Source organism: Nicotiana tabacum, chromosome 3, assembly GCF_000715075.1.
Source record: "Nicotiana tabacum cultivar K326 chromosome 3, ASM71507v2, whole genome shotgun sequence".
Lineage (NCBI taxonomy): Eukaryota > Viridiplantae > Streptophyta > Magnoliopsida > Solanales > Solanaceae > Nicotiana > Nicotiana tabacum.
Window position 1 is genome coordinate 209,418,363 of NC_134082.1, and position 20,750 is coordinate 209,439,112.

Sequence of the window (20,750 nt, forward strand, 5' to 3'; positions counted from 1 at the left end):
AGTCACGTACTTTTTGAGTAAGGTTATAAATAAGCCTTTCATCTTTCCTACTTGGGCCTGGGTTCTCGGTTTCAATTTTCAACTATCGAACCTGAGCTCTGAGGGCTTCATTTTCTCGCACCAATCTTCTCCTCTCACCTTCGGCCTCTTGTGCCTGCAAATCATTGTTGAAGGTTACATTTATCAACTCTACTCGTAGACCATGGATGGTGGCCTTATATTCCTTTTCCTTCTCCACCCAAGCTAACCTCTCCTGAATTTTATCATCAAAGGCTTGAACATGAGGCCTTTTGGGGGGCCTTTCGGGCTCTGGCTCGTTGTTTACATAAGACATTTTCTCAAACCAAATAGCATAATTTGGATCTACTTCCCCCTTGGCGGTGTCTAGTACCTGGGTGCCATTTTTTAGATACTGGCAGCTATTCCAATCTTGTTGAACTACAGCTGCGGGTAATGCAGCTTCTGGATGTAACTCTATGACCTGGGTGCTTAGATCTTCATCTTCAGGCACAATCTGATACCTTCCCAATTGCCTCAAGACCCTCTACGGTGCATATGGATGAATACTCCTTACGTCCATTAACCTCAAGTAGCCTTTGGTATCAGTCATATATATGGCTTCTATCCTCGGGAGCCATCCTATAGTCTACTCGACCTGACCTGCGTTAAGAACTTTCAAGTGAGAAACCTATGCTTCAATCCCTTCTGGTGTGTTGTAATCTTTTATCCTCTCCTCGTAACTAATGATGAAGTTATTCGGGCTCGAACCATGACTCATGAATCTGGGATGATGGAGAAGGTGCTCGATCAACCATATTTGCTAAAGGATGCTACAACCTTCAAAAAATTGAGCCCCTGCTTTGCATAGAGTCAATGCTCGATAAATATCCGCCAGCACCAACGGGGCAAGTGTATGATCTTCCTTGGTAGTGAGGATTTGTGCAATTCTAGACATACAAATATCCACCGTCCCTTTCTCATTTGGAAAAACCATGATCCCCAAGAATGCCACAACAAATGTGAACCGACGATGAATTTGCCAAAGGCCCTTGTCTTGTTTGTTGCTCAGACTTTTTTCATGCGTTTCAAAACTAGCAGAGTGCCCGAACCTGAAGTATAAGAAATGGAAAGCACAATACCTGTTGCTCACACGTTCTTTATTCGTCTGTTTATTAATATTCAGGAGGTCAAAGAAATTGTGCACCGATGGAGCCCTTGGAAATATAAGTCGTTACTTCTTCAAGTCCCGTCCGAATTCAATGTACCCGGCTATTTCCTCCAAAGTAGGGATATCTCAAAATCTGAGAAACGAAAGACATTGTGGACAGGATCCCAGAAAGTTACCAAAGCCTTGATCAAATCTTCCCGTGGTTTGATCTCAAAAATGTTTATAAGAGCACCCAACTGCTTTTTCACCCATTTCTGACCATCTTCGTCTAGATCATTCTACCACATACGCAAGTGTAGCTGAGCCTGTTCCCTGACCACTTCTGGCGGTTCCTGGATGGTATTCATTTGTTCCTGTGGAAGATTAAGGTTAGGGTTGACTCTAATGGACCCTTTTGTAAACAGGTTTTGGAAAACAAATCAAAGGACCATGATTTCTTCCCCTATATGCCAATTTTAGCCAAGTGACTGTTTTTGCAAATGTGGTCCCTTCCCAATTTCACATGAATTTTGAGGCCGGGGAGGATTATTTTATGACACTTCACAAACTTGTCCGTTCTTTCACGAAAATAGCCTTTCGACAACTGAAAAATACTCTAAGACTATCTCGGCAAGAACGGCTTAAGACATTGCCGAAGCTGGATCGGTTTATTTTGACCACAATCCAGACTGTATTCACTTGACCACTGACTCTCTTTTCTTTTTTTTTTTCTTTTTTCAAAAAATAAGGCCGAACCTTATGTAGGTTGCCTACGTATCCCACGTCCAGTGAGAATCAGACATGCGTAGTTCGGTTAGTTTTGACACATTTGGAAGAACACAGTGTTTGACTCTTTTGAAATAACTTTCTTTTCTGAAACATTTTGGCAGAGCTTCGGGACGTTTTTCAAATACCGAGGTTTTCTTTAGAATCGGGCTTTATTTCCTTCCCTACATCACTCCTGTTTTTCTTTTTGCTTTGTTTTTCCTAGCCGGTCAGCATGCAAGCCAAAACAAATAAATGTACACATAGCACATAGAATGCATCAGGATGGTCTGTTGTTTCGGGCACACCTGTCCTAGACGGACCCAACCCCTGTGTTGAGTCCCCTAAGTCAAATGCACATGATGCAAACAAACGCTCCTATTAGGGATCCGGCATGAAGCTGTGTTTTTCTAGGTTTAACTCCTGGGGTTTTGGTCTAGACTTGGGTACCCGAGCGGACAACTGGGGTCGAAGAGGGGGCGACGTACCGGGAGCACTGAAGTCTACCCGGCTTTGTCGCTTGCCCAGCCTCGTTCTATTTGGTATAATTTCTACAGAAAAAGCGGGTCACGCGAACGTGTGCACCATTTTCAGAAGACTCAGAGAGGTTGCGTAAGAAAACAATTATATACAATTCAAACAATAATAAAGCAGTAAACAAATAACATTTAGCACAAAAGATTCACAAAATACAGTAATATTAACAATAAATGAAGCCAAGTAAAAATCATTAACAAGCTCAAATTCTTGAACCCTGAACCAGAGATTCTGGGTTCGATCCCCAGCAGAGTCGCCAGAGCTGTCACACCTCCTTTTTTACTACACCCCCGGAAGGGTATAAATAAAAGGAGTTTTTCCAATTAAAGGACAGTCGAAACGGGATTTATTGTTAAAAGATTCAGAGTCGCCACTTGGGAGATTTATGGTGTCCTAAGTCACCGGTTGAATCCCGAATCGAGGAAAACTTAACTCTGTATTATAGTCCGCAAACTAGAAATCCGAGTAAGGAATTCTGTTAACCCGGAAAAAGGTGTTAGGCACTCCCAGTTCCGTGGTTCTAGCACGGTCTCTTTGATCATACGTGGCTTATTAAATTGTCCAATTACTCGATTTTAGAACCTATGTGCTTTTACCTTTTACAGCTTAAAGAAAAATTATCATGAAATGAGTCACGCGTACGTGTACCCATCATGTTACGCGAACATGTCTACAATTAATAACGCACTACTATTATTAAGAAAGTTTAGCTAAAGTTGCGCGAACGCATACTCTGGTTTTGTTTTTAGAAATCATAATCATATCACGCGAACGTGTCCACAATCACGGTGGTATATTAAACGGACCTAAAGCAAGCTACAAACACTTGTTATTTTATATCTAAATCATAAGAAATTAGTAGAGGGCCATGCATTTTAAGATTTCATTTGGCACGGCGCACCTCCGATCTATATTTGAAAAGCCCAATTAATTAACTAAGGAAAATTTGCGGACACTTCTACTTGTTTAAACTAAGGGTTCTACCCTACAAGTTACTAAACGCATTGTATTAGAGAATTAAAGACCCAAAGGAAAACTATTTCAAACACCATTGAACAGACCCCTTTTAAAATGTCTTTAGAAATTGGGCTCAAACCCAGCCCAATTTTTGATGAAGCAAAGGAGCCCAGAGGTCTGTATTCGACATACCATTCAGCTGGGCCTGTGTTAGGCCCTAGTTTTATGCCCCAAATTTTATGCCAATCAAGGAATGAAAATTAATGATATTAATTGGAACATGAAATTGACTTAGCAAACTTAAACTCCGATTTTGAAATATCAAACACCAATTACCTATCTAGCTTTCTAATCTTAACTATTCCTACATGAAATGACCAAATAAACATTCTGACCACAAATGTCCAAATCAAGCAATCATCTGATCATTACGCCTGAAACCAGTTTTTAACTAGTTTCAACATGAATCTGAACCTTGACTTCGAGAGTGAACATGCTTACAAAATAGAGTTTGGGTAAATTGATATACATACAAGCCAATACTTAGCATTTCAATGAATTCAAATGGTCATCACAACTAAAACTACATTGATCTTCAACACAAACTAAACAGAGGTATACAACCCCCAAAGCATTAAATTAAACCTCAAAGCCTTAACAACTCCTTTACCCAGCACACACTCGAGCTCATTAGAAGAAAACTAAATAGCTAGAGTCCATAGTTCATTTATCACTACAAAAGCAGATTTGCTACTATAGGTTCAGAGAATAAAGATTCAGAAAAGAAGGAAGGAGATGAACTAAATTATAAATAACAAACTAATGCTAAGCTCTACAATACCATTTTTTATTTCACCCTTCAAGTCAAGAATTCACCTTATACAAGTTGTAGAGCGTGTACCTGGAAATTGACAAGGAAAAAGAAGTGAACACTCAGCAGTAAACAACAGAATTCAGCACCAACAACACCAATGCAAACAAGAAAAATGGATACGAAACAGTACAAGACAGTCTTAATCGAACAATAACCCAAAGCAACCTCAAACCAAACTTCAAACACCCAAAACTCAATTCATTTCAGCACCAGATTAATCAGAAATTCTTCAGAAGTTAAAAGTTTTTGAAATTATAGAAGAGAATGCAATGGAACAGTAATTTTAGTTCTCGAAATCTTTGAAAGTAGTAAAATTTTTGCAGTTTCTGTATTTTTAGATTTCCAGCTCTCAAAAAAATCTCTCCTTAAAAGGCAAGAAAAGCTGCCTTTATAAGCAAGGCACTAGGGCAGCTAAAGTAGGATCAGACTTGCACCTAGACCCTTTTCATATTTTTGTTTTTGCTACTTAGTCCCTGAATTTTTGGCTTGTTTACCAAGTAAGCCTGCTTTTCAGCTTCCAGGAAACTTCCTACTCTGTTGTCAGGGAGATTCCCTCAACCAAATACCCAAACTAACCCTCATGCCCCGGTTATTTTCCCTTTTGACCCAATGGGTATGGGTCAATGCTGACCTAAGGTGAACCAGATATGGGCCTTCGAAAATCCCGGGCTAGTCCCCTTCTTTTGGACCTAGGTCCAAGTGAGAAGTTCAGAAGAGACTAGAGAGCAGAAAGATGAAAGGCAATTAAGATTTCATTCAGTCTTTCGAACCAAATGCTCTTAATCGACCCAAGACTAACGGGAACAATCAAACAAGCTAAACTAATGAATTCAAACAAAACTAAAGAAGCTAATAACTAACCACTATTCCTGATTTAAAAAGAAACGCATGCAACAAAGAAGAAGAAGAAGAAGAAGAAGAAGAAGAAGAAAAAGATGAAAAAATGGGATAGAGAAAATACTAGGAAAACCTGCCAAGCCGAACGGACACAAATCTTGAAATAATATTCAAACGAACCTCTGATTTTTGGCCGAGATAGACTTTAACCGTGTGAGAAAACACGCAATTAAAGTCGATTTCAAACTCAAAATCTCGAGACCCTGCAACTCTGATTTTGGGACTTAGGGCTTGAATCTTTGATCTAAAATTTGAGAAACTCCAGGAGGATTGGAAGCAAACGGGGTGGGGATTCAAGATGAGGAGAGGGAGGTGGTTGTCTGGTGTGATTTTGGACCCGATTGGACGAGTTAGGGTTTCGGTCGTCCTTTTCAATCCAAGATTCGAAGAGTTTTGGTGGGATTCGAGGGAGATGGTTTGAGGTTTTGGAATGGGGAGATGGAAGGGAATCAAGGGTGTAAATTTGGGGTCGATTGGAATACTGCCGCCGGCGGAAACGATTTCTGGCAAGCGGTTCCGACGGGGGTGATGAGGGTCTGGTGAAGAGATGAGAGGGGGTAGGGGGGTTGTTTGGACACTGATATATCAAACTAACCCAAGCTTCAGGACCGTCCGATCAAGAAACCTCGACGGTCCTGATCTGTTGCCAACGAAACGGGGTCGTTTTGATTTAAAGGGGGGAAGACCGGACTGGGTTAAGGTGGTTTGGGCCGGGTGAGGGGGTTTGGACAAGTGCGGGGATGGACGACTTGGGCCTGGGGAATTTCGAATACAAATGGCCCAAATCAGGGTCTTCTAAATCCAACTCTTTTTATTTTTTTATTCAGGAACCTCCTATAACCATATTTTCCCCATCCCTGATGATGAAATGGATAGTTTAGCTAATTAATGTGCCACCCTCTTACCATTGAGTATTTTTTGATTTTTTTTCTAATTTCTTTTAAAATCAAATTTAAAAATTAAAAATTAAAATAAGACCTAAATTAATTCCTAACCAAATTATCCTATCAAATTGAATTTACTAACTCTAAATAATGCTCACCACCACTAATTAAATGCCAAATTAAAGAAAACTAACAAAAAATTAAAATTAAAGTGCGAAAAATGAACTATTTTGTGATTTTCTCATTTTTATAAAACACTAAATTATTAATTAGTTCAAAAATACAAAAATTAAATCCTAAATGCAAATGCAACATATTTTGTATTTTTTCATTAATTAAACAAAATAAAATGCACAGACAAAATACAAATAATTAACAGAAACTGCCACGAAATCCACAAAATTGCAAACACTGAAAGAAATTATTTTGTTTTGAATTTGTTGGAATAATTCATATAGGGAAAAAATCACGTGCTCACACTCCCGAAGCTAATCGAACCATCGGAACTCACATCCGAGCCCTCTAACACATAAGTCAACATCCGGTTGACTTTTCCAACTTAACCTTCATCAAAAGATATTAATTGTCTCAAACCTTACCAAATCCTTTCTGAACCATAACCAATCAACCCAATCACATGTAGAACCATTATACAAAGCAATAAGAAGCAGAAATGGGGAAACGAAGCGGTAACTCATGAGACAACTGACCGGGTCGTCACATCCTCCCCAACTTAAACAAATGTTCATCCTCGAACGAGTCAAGAAACGTACCTGAAGCCTCAAACATGTGAGGATATATGCTCTGCATCTCCCGCTCGGTCTCTCAGGTAGCCTCCTCCACGGGTCAACCTCTCCACTGCACTTTCACTAAAGCTATATCCTTTGACCTCAACTTTCGAACCTGACGACCCAAAATAGCTACTAACTCCATATCATAAGTCAAATCAACATCTAACTGAATCGTGCTGAGATCAAAAACATGAATGGATCCCTAATATACTTCCGGAGCATAGAAATATAAAATACCGGATGCACACTCGACAAGCTGGGTGGCAAAACAAGCTCATAAGCCACCTCTCCAATCCTCTGAAGCACCTCAAAAGGCCCAATGAACCGAGGACTCAATTTATCCTTATTCCCAAATCTCATAACACCCTTCATGAGCGAAACCTTCAACAGAACCTTCTCGCCAACCATGTAGGACACATCTCGAACCTTCTTGTCAGCATAACTCTTCTGTCACGACTGCGCTATACGAAGCCTCGCCTGAATTACCTTTACCTTTTCTAAGGCATCCTGTACCAAGTCTGTCCCCAATAGCCTAGCCTCACCGGGCTCGAACCAACCAACTGGAGATCTACACTGCCTCCCATACAAAGCTTCATACGGAGCCATCTGAATAATCGGCTGGTAACTGTTGTTATAAGCAAACTCTGCAAGTGGTAGAAACTGATCCCATGACCCTCCGAAATCAATGACACAAGAACGCAACATGTCCTCCAGTATCTGAATAGTGCACTCGGACTGCCTGTCCATCAGAGGGTGAAAAGTTGTGCTCAACTCAACCTGAGTACCCAACTCTTGATGCACAGACCTTCAAAACTGCGAAGTAAACTGAGTGCCCCTATCTGAGATGATGAAAACTGGGACACCATGCAAACGAACAATCTCCTAGATATAGATCTCTATAAACCGCTCTGAAGAAGAAGTAGTACACACAAGAATGAAGTGCGCGGACTTGGTCAGCCGATTCACAATCACCCAAATAGCATCGAACTTCTTCAAAGTCTGTGGAAGTCAAACTACAAAGACCATAGTGATCCTCTCCCATTTTTGCTCGGGAATATCTATCTGCTGAAGCAAGCCACCCGATCTCTAATGCTCATATTTCACCTGCTGACAATTGAGACATCAAGATACAAATCCCACAATATCTTTATTAATTCTTCTCCACTAATAATGCTGCCTCAAATCCTGATACATCTTCGCGGCACCCGGATGAATGGAATACCGCAAGCTATGGGCCTCCTCCAGAATCAACGCTTGAAGCCCATCTACATTGGGCACACAAATCTGGCCCTGTATCCTCAACACTCCATCATCACCAATAGTCACATCTCTGGCATCATCATGCTGAACTCTGTCCTTAAGGAAAAGCAAATGCGGATCATCATACTGGGCTCTCTGATGCGATCATATAAGGAAGCCCGATAAACCACACAGGCCAATACCCGACTGGGCTCCGAAACATCTAACCTCATGAACCGATTGTCCAAGGCCTGAACATCAGCTGCAAAAGGTCTCTCCCTAACTGGAATATATGCCAAACTCCCCATACTCACCGTCTTTCGGCTCAAAGCATCGGCCACCACATTGGCCTTCCCCGGATGGTACAATATAGTGATATCATAATCCTTAAGCAACTCCAACCACCTCTGCTGCCTAAACTAACGAAAAGCATAAGCAATAACTCTACCCTCCTACATCAATACACAACCAATGCCAACTCTCGAAGCATCACAATACACAGTATATGAACCTGAAGCTGATGGCAAAACTAGCACTAGAGCTGTGGTCAAAGCTGTCTTGAGCTTCTGAAAGCTCTCCTCACACTCGTCTGACCATACAAATGAAGCACTCTTCTAAGTCAACTTGGTCAAGGGCGATGAGATAGATGAGAACTCCTAAACAAACCGGAGATAATAGCCTGCCAAACCAAGAAATCTATGAATCTCTGTGGCTGAGGACGGTCTGGGCCAACTATGAACCGCCTCTATCTTCTTCGAATCAACCTAAATACCCTTGCTGGAAACCACGTGCCCTAAGAAAGCCACTGAACTGAGTCAAAACTCACACTTGGAGAATTTTACATAAAGCTTCTCCTCCCTCAATCTCTGCAACACAACTCTCAAATGCTCCGTGTGCTCCTCCTGACTACGCGAATACACCAGAATATCATCAATGAAGACTATGACAAACGAATCGAGATAAGGCCGGAACACGCTATTCATCAAATGCATGAACGTTGCTGGGGCACTGGTCAGCCCAAAAGACATCACCAAGAACTCATAATGACCATATCGGGTCTTGAAAGCTATCTTAAGAATATCCAAGTCCCTGATCTTCAACTGGTAATAACCCGAACAGAGATCAATCTTGGAGAACACTCTCGCTCCCTGAAGCTGGTCGAATAAATCATCAATGCGAGGCAAAGGATACGTGTTCTTAATTGTTACCTTGTTCAATTGCCTATAAAGGCAATGCACATCCTCATAGTGCCATCCTTCTTCTTCATAAATAGAACCGGCGCACACCAAGGTGAAACACTAGGCCGAATGAACCCCTTATCAAGGAGTTCCTGAAGTTGCTCCTTTAACTATTTCAACTCCGTTGGTGCCATACGATATGATGGAATAGAAATGGGCTGAGTGCCCGGCACCAGGTCAATACCAAAATCAATATCCTTGTCCAGTGGCATGCCCGACAGGTCTGCAGAAAACACATCGGGAAAACCCCTCACAATTGAGACAAAATCAATATTGGGAGTCTCTACACCGACATCCCTCACAAAGGCTAGATACTAAAGACAACCCTTCCTAACCATATACTAGGCTTTCAAGAATGAGATCACTCTACTTGGAACATAATCAATCAAACCTCGCCACTCAATCCGTGGCACACCCGGTATAGCCAATGTGACTGTCTTGGCATAACAGTCCAGAATAGCACGACACAGAGATAGTCAATCCATGCCCAAAATGAAATCGAAATCCACCATACACAATAACAAAATATCCACTCGGGTCTCCAGACCCCCAATAGTTACCACACACGACTAGTACACATGGTCTACAACAACATTATCGCCCATTGGAGTAGATACATGAATAGGTGAAACAAGAGACTCATGGGGCGTATCCAGATAACGGGCAAAGTATGATGACATATAAGAAAAGGTGGAATCGGGGTCAAATAATACAAAGGTATCTCTTTGGCAAACCGAAACAATACCTAAAATCATGGCATCTGAAGCAGCAGCATCTGGTCTACCTAGGAGGGCATAGAAACGAGCCTGACCACCACCTGATCGACCTTCCCCTCTAGGGCGACCCCTAGCTGACTGACCTCCACCCCTAGCTGGCTGGGCGGGTGGTGAAGTAACTGGAGCAGAATTCGAAGGATGACCCATCTGTCGAGACAGACCATCATGAAAACGAGGACACTGCCTCTTCATATGCCCAAACTCTCCACACTCATAACAACTCCCCGGTGCTGGAGATAGGGACTGAAGGGAACCCCTGGCACCGGAATGACCAGTAAAAGGACCTGGCATGGAAGAACCCTGAAATGATGGAGCATGGGATGAACTCTGGGCTGGAAGGGCATTGAGTGATGAATGACCCTGATGAGAACTATGAGATCCATGACCCGGTGATGCCCCATGATAACCTGGGCAAGCTGACTGAGCCTGCCTGAATAGACGGCTCTACCCTGCTGGAATTGACCCCTCGAAGAAGCACTAATAAAGCTACCAGATCCCCGAGGCCACTTAGCCTCCCTCTCCTCTCGCTCCTGGCAGCGAAATGACTCAATCTCACGGGCGATGTCAACAACTACCTCGAAAGTAGCACCTGTCACCCTCTCCCTAGTCATGAGAATCTGAAGCTGATATGTGAGGCCATCAACAAACCTCCTAATCCTCTCTCGATCTCTGGGAACCAACCAAACCGCATGATGGGCTAACTCAAAGAACCGCATCTCATACTGCATCACAGTCATCTCTCCCTGACACAACTGCTCAAACTGCATGCGCAGCTCCTCTCGGTGAGACTGTGGCACATACTTCTCCAGAAAGAGAACAGAGAACTGCTGCCAGGTAAGGGGCGCTGCACCAACAGGCCTACGCCTCTCATACGCCTCCCACCAAGTGAAGGCAGCCCTAGAAAACTGAAAAGTGGTAAAAGCTACACCACTGGTCTCTAGAATCCCCGCTGCACGAAGAATCCTCTGGCATTTATCTAAGAAACCCTAGGCATCCTCGCCCTCTGCACTGCTGAAAGTCGGAGACTAGAGTCTATCAAACCTCTCTAGTCGACGTTGCTCGTCGTCCGGCATAACTGGTACCACAAACTCCTGAGCTGGTACAACCGGCTGGGCTGGAGGTGCCCCTGGTGTCTGGAGTCTATGCAAAAACTGCTCAGGTGTGCGAGCAACGGGAGTCTGGGTGCCTCACTCGGCCTGAGAAGTAGCTGCGGCCGCAGTAACTGAAACCTCCAGAGCCAAACGGTATACACTGATAAGATCAGAGTTAAAGCCTACTGAAGGCCTGGGATCACTGTGCCTGAGCTGGTGCTGCTGTAGCGTCCACAACTGGGACCTGATCCTGAATTGGGGCAGCTGGTGGATTTGCAGGTGCTGCCCTAGCTGCTCTGTCCCTACCACGGCCTCTGGTGTCCCCAACTAGTGGTACTGGTGGTCGTCCATCCTGCCCGGTAGCACGTGTCCTCACCATCTGTGAGATAATGGAATAACAGAAGTTTAGTACTCGGATCAACAGATTTGCACGACAAGAATTTCAAGAATATGAAGTTTTTCCTAAAGATTCTGCAGCCTTTCGAGGATGAATACAGACGTCTCCGTACTGATCCGTGAGACTCTACTAAACCAGCTCATGACTCGCGAGACCTATGTAACCTAGGCTCTGATACCAATTTGTCACGACCCCAAAATACCAGTCGTAATGGCGCCTATCACATTACTAGGCAAGTCAATCTAAACATTTAATCACAATCTTTTTCCTTATAATAAGCCATTTTCTAACACACGTTTAAATACCAAATTTTCATAATAAGAGTTTAAAACAACAGAATATATGCGAAAGTCAAATAAACATGAAACTACACAGCCCCAAATATCTGGTGTCACGAATCTAGAGCCTCTAATACATGACTGACTGTCTAATACATCATAAGTCTAGAAAATGCGGAAAAGAAAAATATAGGAAGGAGAAAACAGGGCTGCGGACGCCATGCAGCTACCTTGAAATCTCCGTCAAACTCTGGATCAGTTGAGGACCCTCACTCTGCCGCTCGGGCACCAGGATCTGCACACAAGGTGCAGGGAGTAACGTGAGTACGCCAACTCAGTAAGTAACTATAGTAAATAAGGTCTGAAAGCAGTGACGAGCAGTTAAAAATCATATAAATGAATAGACAGAAGAATAACAGATCAAATTTAATAGTTTAAAACCAGTTTCATCGTAAAATCATCAATTTCAGTTTAAATACTTGAAATTATATACTTAGCAATTTTTTCCAATAGAGGCTTATTTTAAAAAAAGAGTGAAATCAGTGTAAATATCATAACTGGGCCCCTCGGGCAATGTATCACTCAGAATATGGCCTCTCGGGCAGCCTCTCAGTCACTCATGACTCAACTCTCGTCACTCAGTACTCACTCTCAGCACTTAGGCTCATTAATATCTCATAATAACAGAAATCATAGCAACCGCTGCGGCGTGCAGCCCGATCCATAGTTTATAGTCAACTACGTTCACTGGGGGTATACTGACTCCAGAGGGGCTCCTATAGCCCAAGCGTCATATCGCTTCGGCGCGCAGCTCAATGAAATATATATATCCCTGCGGCGTGCCGCTCAATCCATATAAGTATCGCTGCGGCGTGCAGACCAATCTATAACTCATATATATATATATAAATACCCTCACCATTAGGTTCTCAACCTCTCTTAGTCATTAACCTCACAACCTCTCAGGCACAATAGTAGAAATTAGGGAACTCAGTCCAAACAGTCCTCACATTTAGAAGTAGAGTGATAAAACCAGTTTTAAGCATTTAAGCAGGTAAACATGAGTGAGGATATGCTTTCAATAAGTAGAGTGAGGAAAAACAGTAAAAATATCCCTAAGGGTCTCAACAGGTCGGCACAAGGCCCCAAACATGGCATGCAACCCATAATATAGTATAAATGACTAAAGTACGAATCATAAGGTTCCAAATCAAATACGCGGCTTAACGGTCGCTACGGGACAGACCAAGTCACAATCCCTACCAGTGCACGCTCACACGCTCGTCACCTAGCATGTGTGTCACCGCATTTATCAAAACAAGTCAAATACCGGGGTTTTGTACCCTCAGTTCCAGATTTACAATGGTTACTTCCCTCAAACCGGTGAAAATACTACTCCGCGACACCTTTGCCCCTCGAATCGGCCTGCACTCGCGTCGAATCTATCCAAAATCAGAATCACGGCGTCAAAATATGCTATGGGAACGAAGCCCAAGCGAAAACAATCAAATAATACCAAAAATCCCGAAATTGGCAAAACCCGACCCCCGGGCCCACGTCTCGAAACTCGATAGAAATCACATCAACGGAATCCTTATCCTCCCATGAGCCCATACATACCAAGAACACTAAAATCGGAGTCCAAATGACTCCTCAAGTTCTCATTTTAAAGTCTCTTAATCTCAAGCCCTAATTCCTAAATTTTAGGCTTAGATTCCATGATTTATTAGGTAGATTTCACATTATAATCGAGTTTTAAGTCTAAAATTCTTACCTCCAAGTGATTCCACTTGAATCCCTCTTTAATCCCCTTCAAAAAGCTCTAAAAACGACCAACAATGGAAGAAATAAACCCCTAATTCGCGGACAAGACGACTATTTAAACCTTCTGTCCAGGCCTGAAATCCTTTATCGCGATCGCGGGACATCCTTCGCGATCGCGAAACACAAATTCTCAGCACCCAAAATTAACCCTATGCGAACGCGTACAATCCCACGTGAACGCAATGCTCAGGCATCTTACACTACGTGATCGCGGACTGGCTACTGCGTTTGCAAAGAACAAACTCCAAGCCAAGACCCCTGGTCCACTTAACTCTACGCGAACGCGACCTTTTCCACGCGTTCGCGATCAACAATACTTCCACTATATGCGATCGCATCCCCAGCTTCGCGAACGCACTGAGCAAACTGGACTGCCCCCACAACAGCTCTACACGATCGCGAAACCCCCTACGCGATCGCGAAGAGGAAAAACTTTGCAACAGCTGAAACCAAAATCTGCAACTTTTCTTTAACTTAAAATGATCCGTTCAACCCTCTGGAACTCACCCGAGGCCCCCGGGACCTCAACCAAAGGCACCAATATATCCCAAAATCGTATTCATACTTGTGTCAATCTTCAAAACACTCAAACAACATCAAATCAACCAAAACACATCGGATTCAAGCCTAAGTTTCCAAAATCTTCTGAATTCCCCTTTTGATGAAAAACTCAACCAAACCACGTCCGAATGGCCTGAAATTTTGCACACACATCCCAAATGACACAACGAAACTACTACAACTCTCGGAATCCCATTCCGACCCCTATATCAAAATCTCACCTACCAACCGGAAAACGCCAAAAATCCAATTTCGCCAATTCAAGCCTAAATCTACTCTGGACCTCCAAAACTCATTCCGATCACGCTCCTAAGTCTCAAATCACCTCCCGAAGCTAACCGAATCATCGGAACTCACATTCGAGCCCTCTAACACATAAGTCAACATCCATTTGACTTTTCCAACTTAACTTTCCTCAAAAGAGACCAAGTATCTCAAACCTTACCAAATCCTTTCAGAACCCTAACCAATCAACCCCATCACATATAGAACCATTATACAAAGCAATAAGAAGCAGAAATGGGGAAAACGGAGCGATAACTCATGAGACGACTGGGAGGGTCGTCACAGTATGTTTTTAATTTTTGTAAGTATCTAAACTAAATATTATTAATTTAGAAAAAATATATAAATTATTTTTACAATATTAATTTTAAATATATAATTACTAATTAATGTATATTCACAAAAAAATATACATCTTAAATACCAAATATAATATCACTTATACTTATAAAAATTTATAGGCATATATTTATTATATTAACTTTTAAATTTTGATAGTTACTTAATTTAAAATGTAATTTAACTGTGTAATTACACTTGTGCAATCAAACAATAAATTTATAATTACACTGCAATTACACTATGACAAACAAACAGATAGTTGTAATTACACAACTGAGTGTTACTAGGTTGTGTAATTACCATCCTAATAATTACACCAATTCCAATTACCTAGTGGCTTTCCAAACATACCCTTAATTCCCAATCTCCAAGTTCATTTTGTATATGTCGGGTTTGGGTTGCACTTTTGACCCGCCGGATACACTATTTTGACCCATCTGACCAATTGGATCAAGTCAACAAATGAGTCCAGTCCATTTAAACTTGAGCAAATTAGACAAGTTACCAAAAATTGAGTTGATTCTACCACCTCTAGCAACCATATCCTGACAAGTTTTAGTGTTTAATTTGAGAGCACTCTGTAGACCGATGTTGCAATTAATTCCGGGAATTCTGGAAATGAATTATAGAACATAAGCAGAATCATTGAGGTTTAACAATCTTTCTTAGTATAAAGAAGTACATTAGAGCCTGTTGAAGTACAGAAAGGATGCACACATCCTGCTTAATTTTGATTAATTAGCAATGCCTTGATTATATACCTGATACATTTTTGCTCAGTTACTGTACTACAATAGGCTTTAGTTCATTCCTGAGATACAAGTTGAGCAAACTGTTTCAGAAGAGCTGTACAAAACGAGGATATATGCCAACAGTTTGCTGCATTGTTTTTCCCCACAGAAACCTTTTGTTTCTTCCTATACAACTGCTACCCTTGTGTAAGAAACATAGCTTCTTTCTTGCTTTACAGCAACAACGCTCTTTTTGTGTAACTTGCATTTCTGTTTGATGACTTCACAAGAACATCTAACATGTTTACTTGTTTGAGATGACTTCATTTTTGTAATTGTGTAACAAGGGGAACTTTTGAGCTGAAGACGACTCGAGATCATCACTAGAACCGTCATATTCAGGCATCTCTTTTGCCTTTCCCCACATTACAGTATAGAATCCAATGGCAATTACAGTCGCTCCCAGGACGCTAATTGTCAAAGCAGAAAGTAGTATATTAGATCGACGATGACATATATTGTGAAAGAAAATAAATGTGTTGAGGAGTTAGTACCTTCCCAAATAAAGAGTATCTCCTAGGATAATGACTCCCATGGCAACTGCAATGGCAATGGACAGTGGCTTGAACATTGCTACATACACTGGTCCTTTGACGCGCAAAGCCCAGGTGTGAATTGTATTGTTTAGGGATGAGCCCAAAATTCCCTGTGTAATGCAGCACACATCATTTTGTCACACAAGAAAGGAGCTAGCAAAATCAACTCATAATGCAACCAATTGTTGACTTGACTCAAAGAGTTCAATTCAAAAGGACACATCAAACTGTTGGATCAAAATAGTGTAACTTGACGAGTCAAAATGCAACCAAAACCCAAAAACACAAAAGCAAATTTGGAGATTGGAGACTATGTAAATTTCGAAGAATTTAAGCTAATAATATACGAAAAAATACATTGACTTTCACAATTTTTAAAAAAGCTAAAAAAGATTAAAGAGAGACGTAGGGTCATGTTAGACAGATTGAGTTATGACCCATTATTTTACTCATTTTGATCCAGCTTTGATGAGTTTCCATTGCCCATTTTACTGTTTTAACTCATCCAAATTTGGCCCGACCCATGTATCTAAAAGATATCCGGGGAAAGTGGCGTGGTAGGCGCTTCACATCAAATGATTGGCCATGTCATATATATATTACAAAGATGTCTAATCAAACCTATTTCTCGATTCACTTACAGAGCATAGGATGGAGGCCAGCGCAATATCTGGTTTAATTCGCCATTTGCTAGAGTCAGGTTCAGTGAAAAAGCCTACAATAGCAGCTAGGCAGCACACACACAAGTTGTAGAAGAAAACTACAGTCACTTCAGCTGGATACTCTTTCATAATCCATGTCTGTCATCAAATAAATTGACTCAAAATCAGCTAATTTGTTTTGTTGGAAAAGAGAACATCTCTATTCAGGGACTAAGTCTGCATTTCACCTGAACAATGTACCACATAGGAACCAAAAAATATTCAGTTGTGAGGAAAAGGCCGCCAAGCATCCAATTCGATTGGGACGAACTGAGAGGTTGATATAGTAAATTGGGCGTGGACGTGATAGCCACCAATAATTTTGGGCCTTTGTAGAGAGTCACTACGAATGCTCCAGCGATGGAAACCACCGTGCCCAAGACTTTGGCTCGAGTACTTGATCTTTTTAATTCTATCTTTTCCATCCTGTTTATTAACACTTCCACTTCATCAAATTTCTTCTTCTAAAAAATAAAAACCAGAAAGCTGATGAAATAATTTGCCATGTTAAAAAAACTTGATTTTCATTTTTCTAAACTCAAATATCTCTCGAATTGGATATCATGAATCCCCCATCTTTGTAAATTGTATCTAATTTTCTTATGTCAAGGGGATTCAATAGGATATTCAAACAGTCACTTGAGTACAGCATAAAGTTGCAAATCTTTAGGGGGCGTTTGGACATAAGAATTGTAAAATTTAAAAAAGAAAGTGAATTTTTTTTTCAAATAAAAATGGTATTTGAAAATTAGTTGCGTTTGGACATGAATATAATTTTATTTTGTTTTTGAATTGTTGTGAGTGATCTGAGTGAAAATTTTGAAAAATAGCTTTGTAGAATTTTTCAAATTTTTAAAAAATTTCAAAATTTATCTTCAAGTGAAAATTGGAAATTTTATGACCCATCATTAATTTCGAAAAAAAAGTGAAATTTTATCGAAAAAAGTGAAAACAATTTCGTGGCCAAACCGGTTTAGACTACAACTTAGGACCCGTTTGGCCATAGATTTTGCCAAAATAAACTTGGGTTTTATTTGGCAAACACATGTTTGACCATAGATTTTGCCTATATTTTGGTAAAATTCCAAATCCCAAGCTGGTTTTGGGCCAAAATCTTTACAAACACTAATAATATATATCTTTTTTCAAAATAAACTTGGAAAATATGTTTTGAAAAGTATGTCTGAGCACATTTTCATCTTCAAATCAAACTTCACCAAAATTGAATTTTTCAAAATAAGTTTAGGAATCTATGGCCAACGCTAGCTTAAATTAAATATTTATAATTTTGGTCTAGTGGATTCTTTGTTTTAACTATTTTATTCGGTTGGGGAAAATTGATGGATGCAGACAAAGTTGTTCACCACTGGACAAATAGGAAAGAGAACACAAAGCTACTGTCATTAAAGGACATCATGAGATAAAAAGAAGAAGCAAAAACCTGAAAATGACAGCCAAGACAAAAGTAAAAGCAGGGACGAGATTGCTGATGGCGGAGGCAAGTGTAGGAGAGCTATAATTAATTCCTGTATACCCCATTATCTGTGATGTACACCTGCGCTTTCAATTAGCCACTATAGTTGTCGGTATTTGACTGGACAAGTAATATAGAAATGAAATATATGTTGGAACATATCACAGGTAGAATTACAACTTATTAACTCCTAAGAGTATGTTACAAATGGTAAATAATAATCTAATGTTTTAAAAAAAAGTAAATATTTTAAAAGTAAGTGTATATTTTTTGGGAAAGGAAAAGAAAAAGTGTTACTGAGTGTCCAAAATAATTTACTAATAATGGAACACACAAGAATGAAACAACAATATACTCAATATTATCCTATACCGTGAGGTCTGAGCAGTAGCGGAGCCAAAATTTTCGTTAAGGGGTGTCAAAATATATAAAAGTAAACATACCAGAAAATTAAGAGGAGTCAATACATAGTATATATACATATAATTTATTTATTTTACCTACCTACAAAGTATATTTTTCCCGCAAATGGGTGTCACTTAACACCCCTTCCTATAAGGTGGCTCTGCCACTGAGGATAGTGTGTATACACACGTTACTCCTACCTTATGAGAATAAAGAGGTTGTTTCCAATATACCTCGGCTCAGAGAAACACACAAGAATGAGGGGGCAAAAAAGGAGCAACCTTTAAAGAATTCTTGTTGCTTAGAACCCTAATAAATTTCTACATCTGAATGAGAATTACTCCATCCGTTCCAACTTAGATGAGGTAGTTTGATTTGGCATGTAGTTTGAAAAAAAACTTTTGAAACTTGTGGTCTTAAAAGCATAAGTGTTAAAAGCTTCTCATTAAGGTTAAAATGGATAAAATGAAGAGTTTAAAATTAAATTATTTCCAATTAAAAAATGTATCATTTATTTTGGAACTTACTCAAAGTAAAAGTAACTCGTCTACTTTGAAACATATCGGGAGTACACTAATATCTAGGAGTACTCAATTAGTCAATCAACGAGAACGCTATTTTTTTCTGCTTTTTCAAAACTGCTTCTGCTTATCCCAAAAGCACTTCTTTTTTTTTTCAAAAAAGTTTGGCCAAACAGGCTATTATTCGGGTCGACTATTTGATTTCTTTGTATTGGTTCAGCACTAATTAGACCCCTGAATCAGACTTAACGATTGAATTCAATCGATTTCCTTATAAATAACAGTATAAACATCTGATTATCAATCCTGATTTGCAGGAAAAGAAAAAATCTTTTTGGCTTTACATCTGCAGCAGAATGACCCAATAAGAATGAAAAAAAAAAAAATCAAATGTTACCCGATAACTCCAAGAAGAAAGATTTTGGCAAGAATTGAACAGTTGAGGGGTGGAAGTAGTCTTGATCTGCAATCAGATGATTCCAATTTTACAACCCCCATCAGATTCTTGATAAGATTTACACATACAACAATTGATCAAAAACAGAAAAAAAACATAGAGTGAAAACAGAAACCTGGTAGAGAAAAAGGGAGAAGGAAGAAGGAGAACAGCAGCAAGACCATAACTGTAAACAACAAAGACATGATTACTCATGCCTTTGTTAGTAGCAGCTTTGTAAAGTGTGTTTAATCCAACATTTATACATTCCATACACACCATAGCTGCAAATGGTAACACTTCTTTGTAAAAAACTGACTCTCTAATTCTTCCATTACTGTTTGCCATTTTTTCTCTCTTCTTCTGAGTCTTTGATTTTGTGCGTGTTGACACCAAAATTATCGAATACTACGCGTGGCGGACATGAGCTCTACCTGAAAATCTGGTAGCAAATATAAATAATTAATCATAGGAATGTGTGTCTAATACGCATATATAGTGGTTTCCACTAACAGTTTAAGGACCAGAGTTAAACTGTTTTTGTAGCTAAGATTATATTGAAAGTTGTAATCTTTATTCTCTTTTTATATTCTTTAGGTCCACCTCAAATGTCATTTTCTCTCCTCTTAGAAGTTGCATAACTCATTTTCTGACCATGACCTATTTATCAACAAGAATCTTTTGAATTTTTCCGAGTCATACTATGAGCCCGTTTGGGCATGAAATTTTTTTTACTTTTCCCCAAAATCAGTATTTGATTAAAAAAAATTTAATTTTTACTTAAAAATAAATTTTGGAATTTTTTAAAAATTTGAAAAACTCAAAAAAAATATTTTTTTAAATTCACTCAGATCACTTACAAAAATTCAAAAATAACCCAAATTATATTCATGCACAAACACAATTCTAATTTTCAAATATCATTTTCACTTGAATTTTTTTTATTTTTTTCGGAATTTTACAATTCTTATGTCCAAACGCCCATATATTTTCAACTTGCAAA

At 40.0% G+C, this 20,750-nt stretch overlaps 1 protein-coding gene across 1 annotated transcript; it reads right to left on the reverse strand.

The window, feature by feature from the left end:
- Positions 1-15,528: 15,528 nt before the first annotated feature.
- On the reverse strand, positions 15,529-20,313 carry LOC107793046 (WAT1-related protein At3g28050). Its single transcript, XM_016615325.2, has 7 exons — positions 19,884-20,313; positions 19,709-19,774; positions 18,353-18,466; positions 17,100-17,337; positions 16,852-17,010; positions 16,169-16,320; positions 15,529-16,084 (listed from the first exon to the last, which is right to left on the reverse strand). Exons 1-7 carry the CDS (start codon positions 20,093-20,095, stop codon positions 15,919-15,921), a joined length of 1,107 nt encoding a protein of 368 aa, XP_016470811.1. The 5' UTR covers positions 20,096-20,313; the 3' UTR covers positions 15,529-15,918.
- Between the last annotated feature and the right edge of the window lie 437 nt (positions 20,314-20,750).

Excerpts from the sequence above, each read along its gene's own strand:
- LOC107793046 (XM_016615325.2), bottom strand. The coding sequence starts at position 20,095 with ATGGCAAACAGTAATGGAAGAATTAGAGAGTCAGTTTTTTACAAAGAA. Across the intron at positions 17,338-18,352 it reads GTCTTGGCTGTCATTTTCAG|GATGGAAAAGATAGAATTAA; the intron begins GTTTTTGCTTCT and ends GTTAATAAACAG. Across the intron at positions 16,321-16,851 it reads TGGCCTCCATCCTATGCTCT|GGAATTTTGGGCTCATCCCT; the intron begins GTAAGTGAATCG and ends TGCATTACACAG.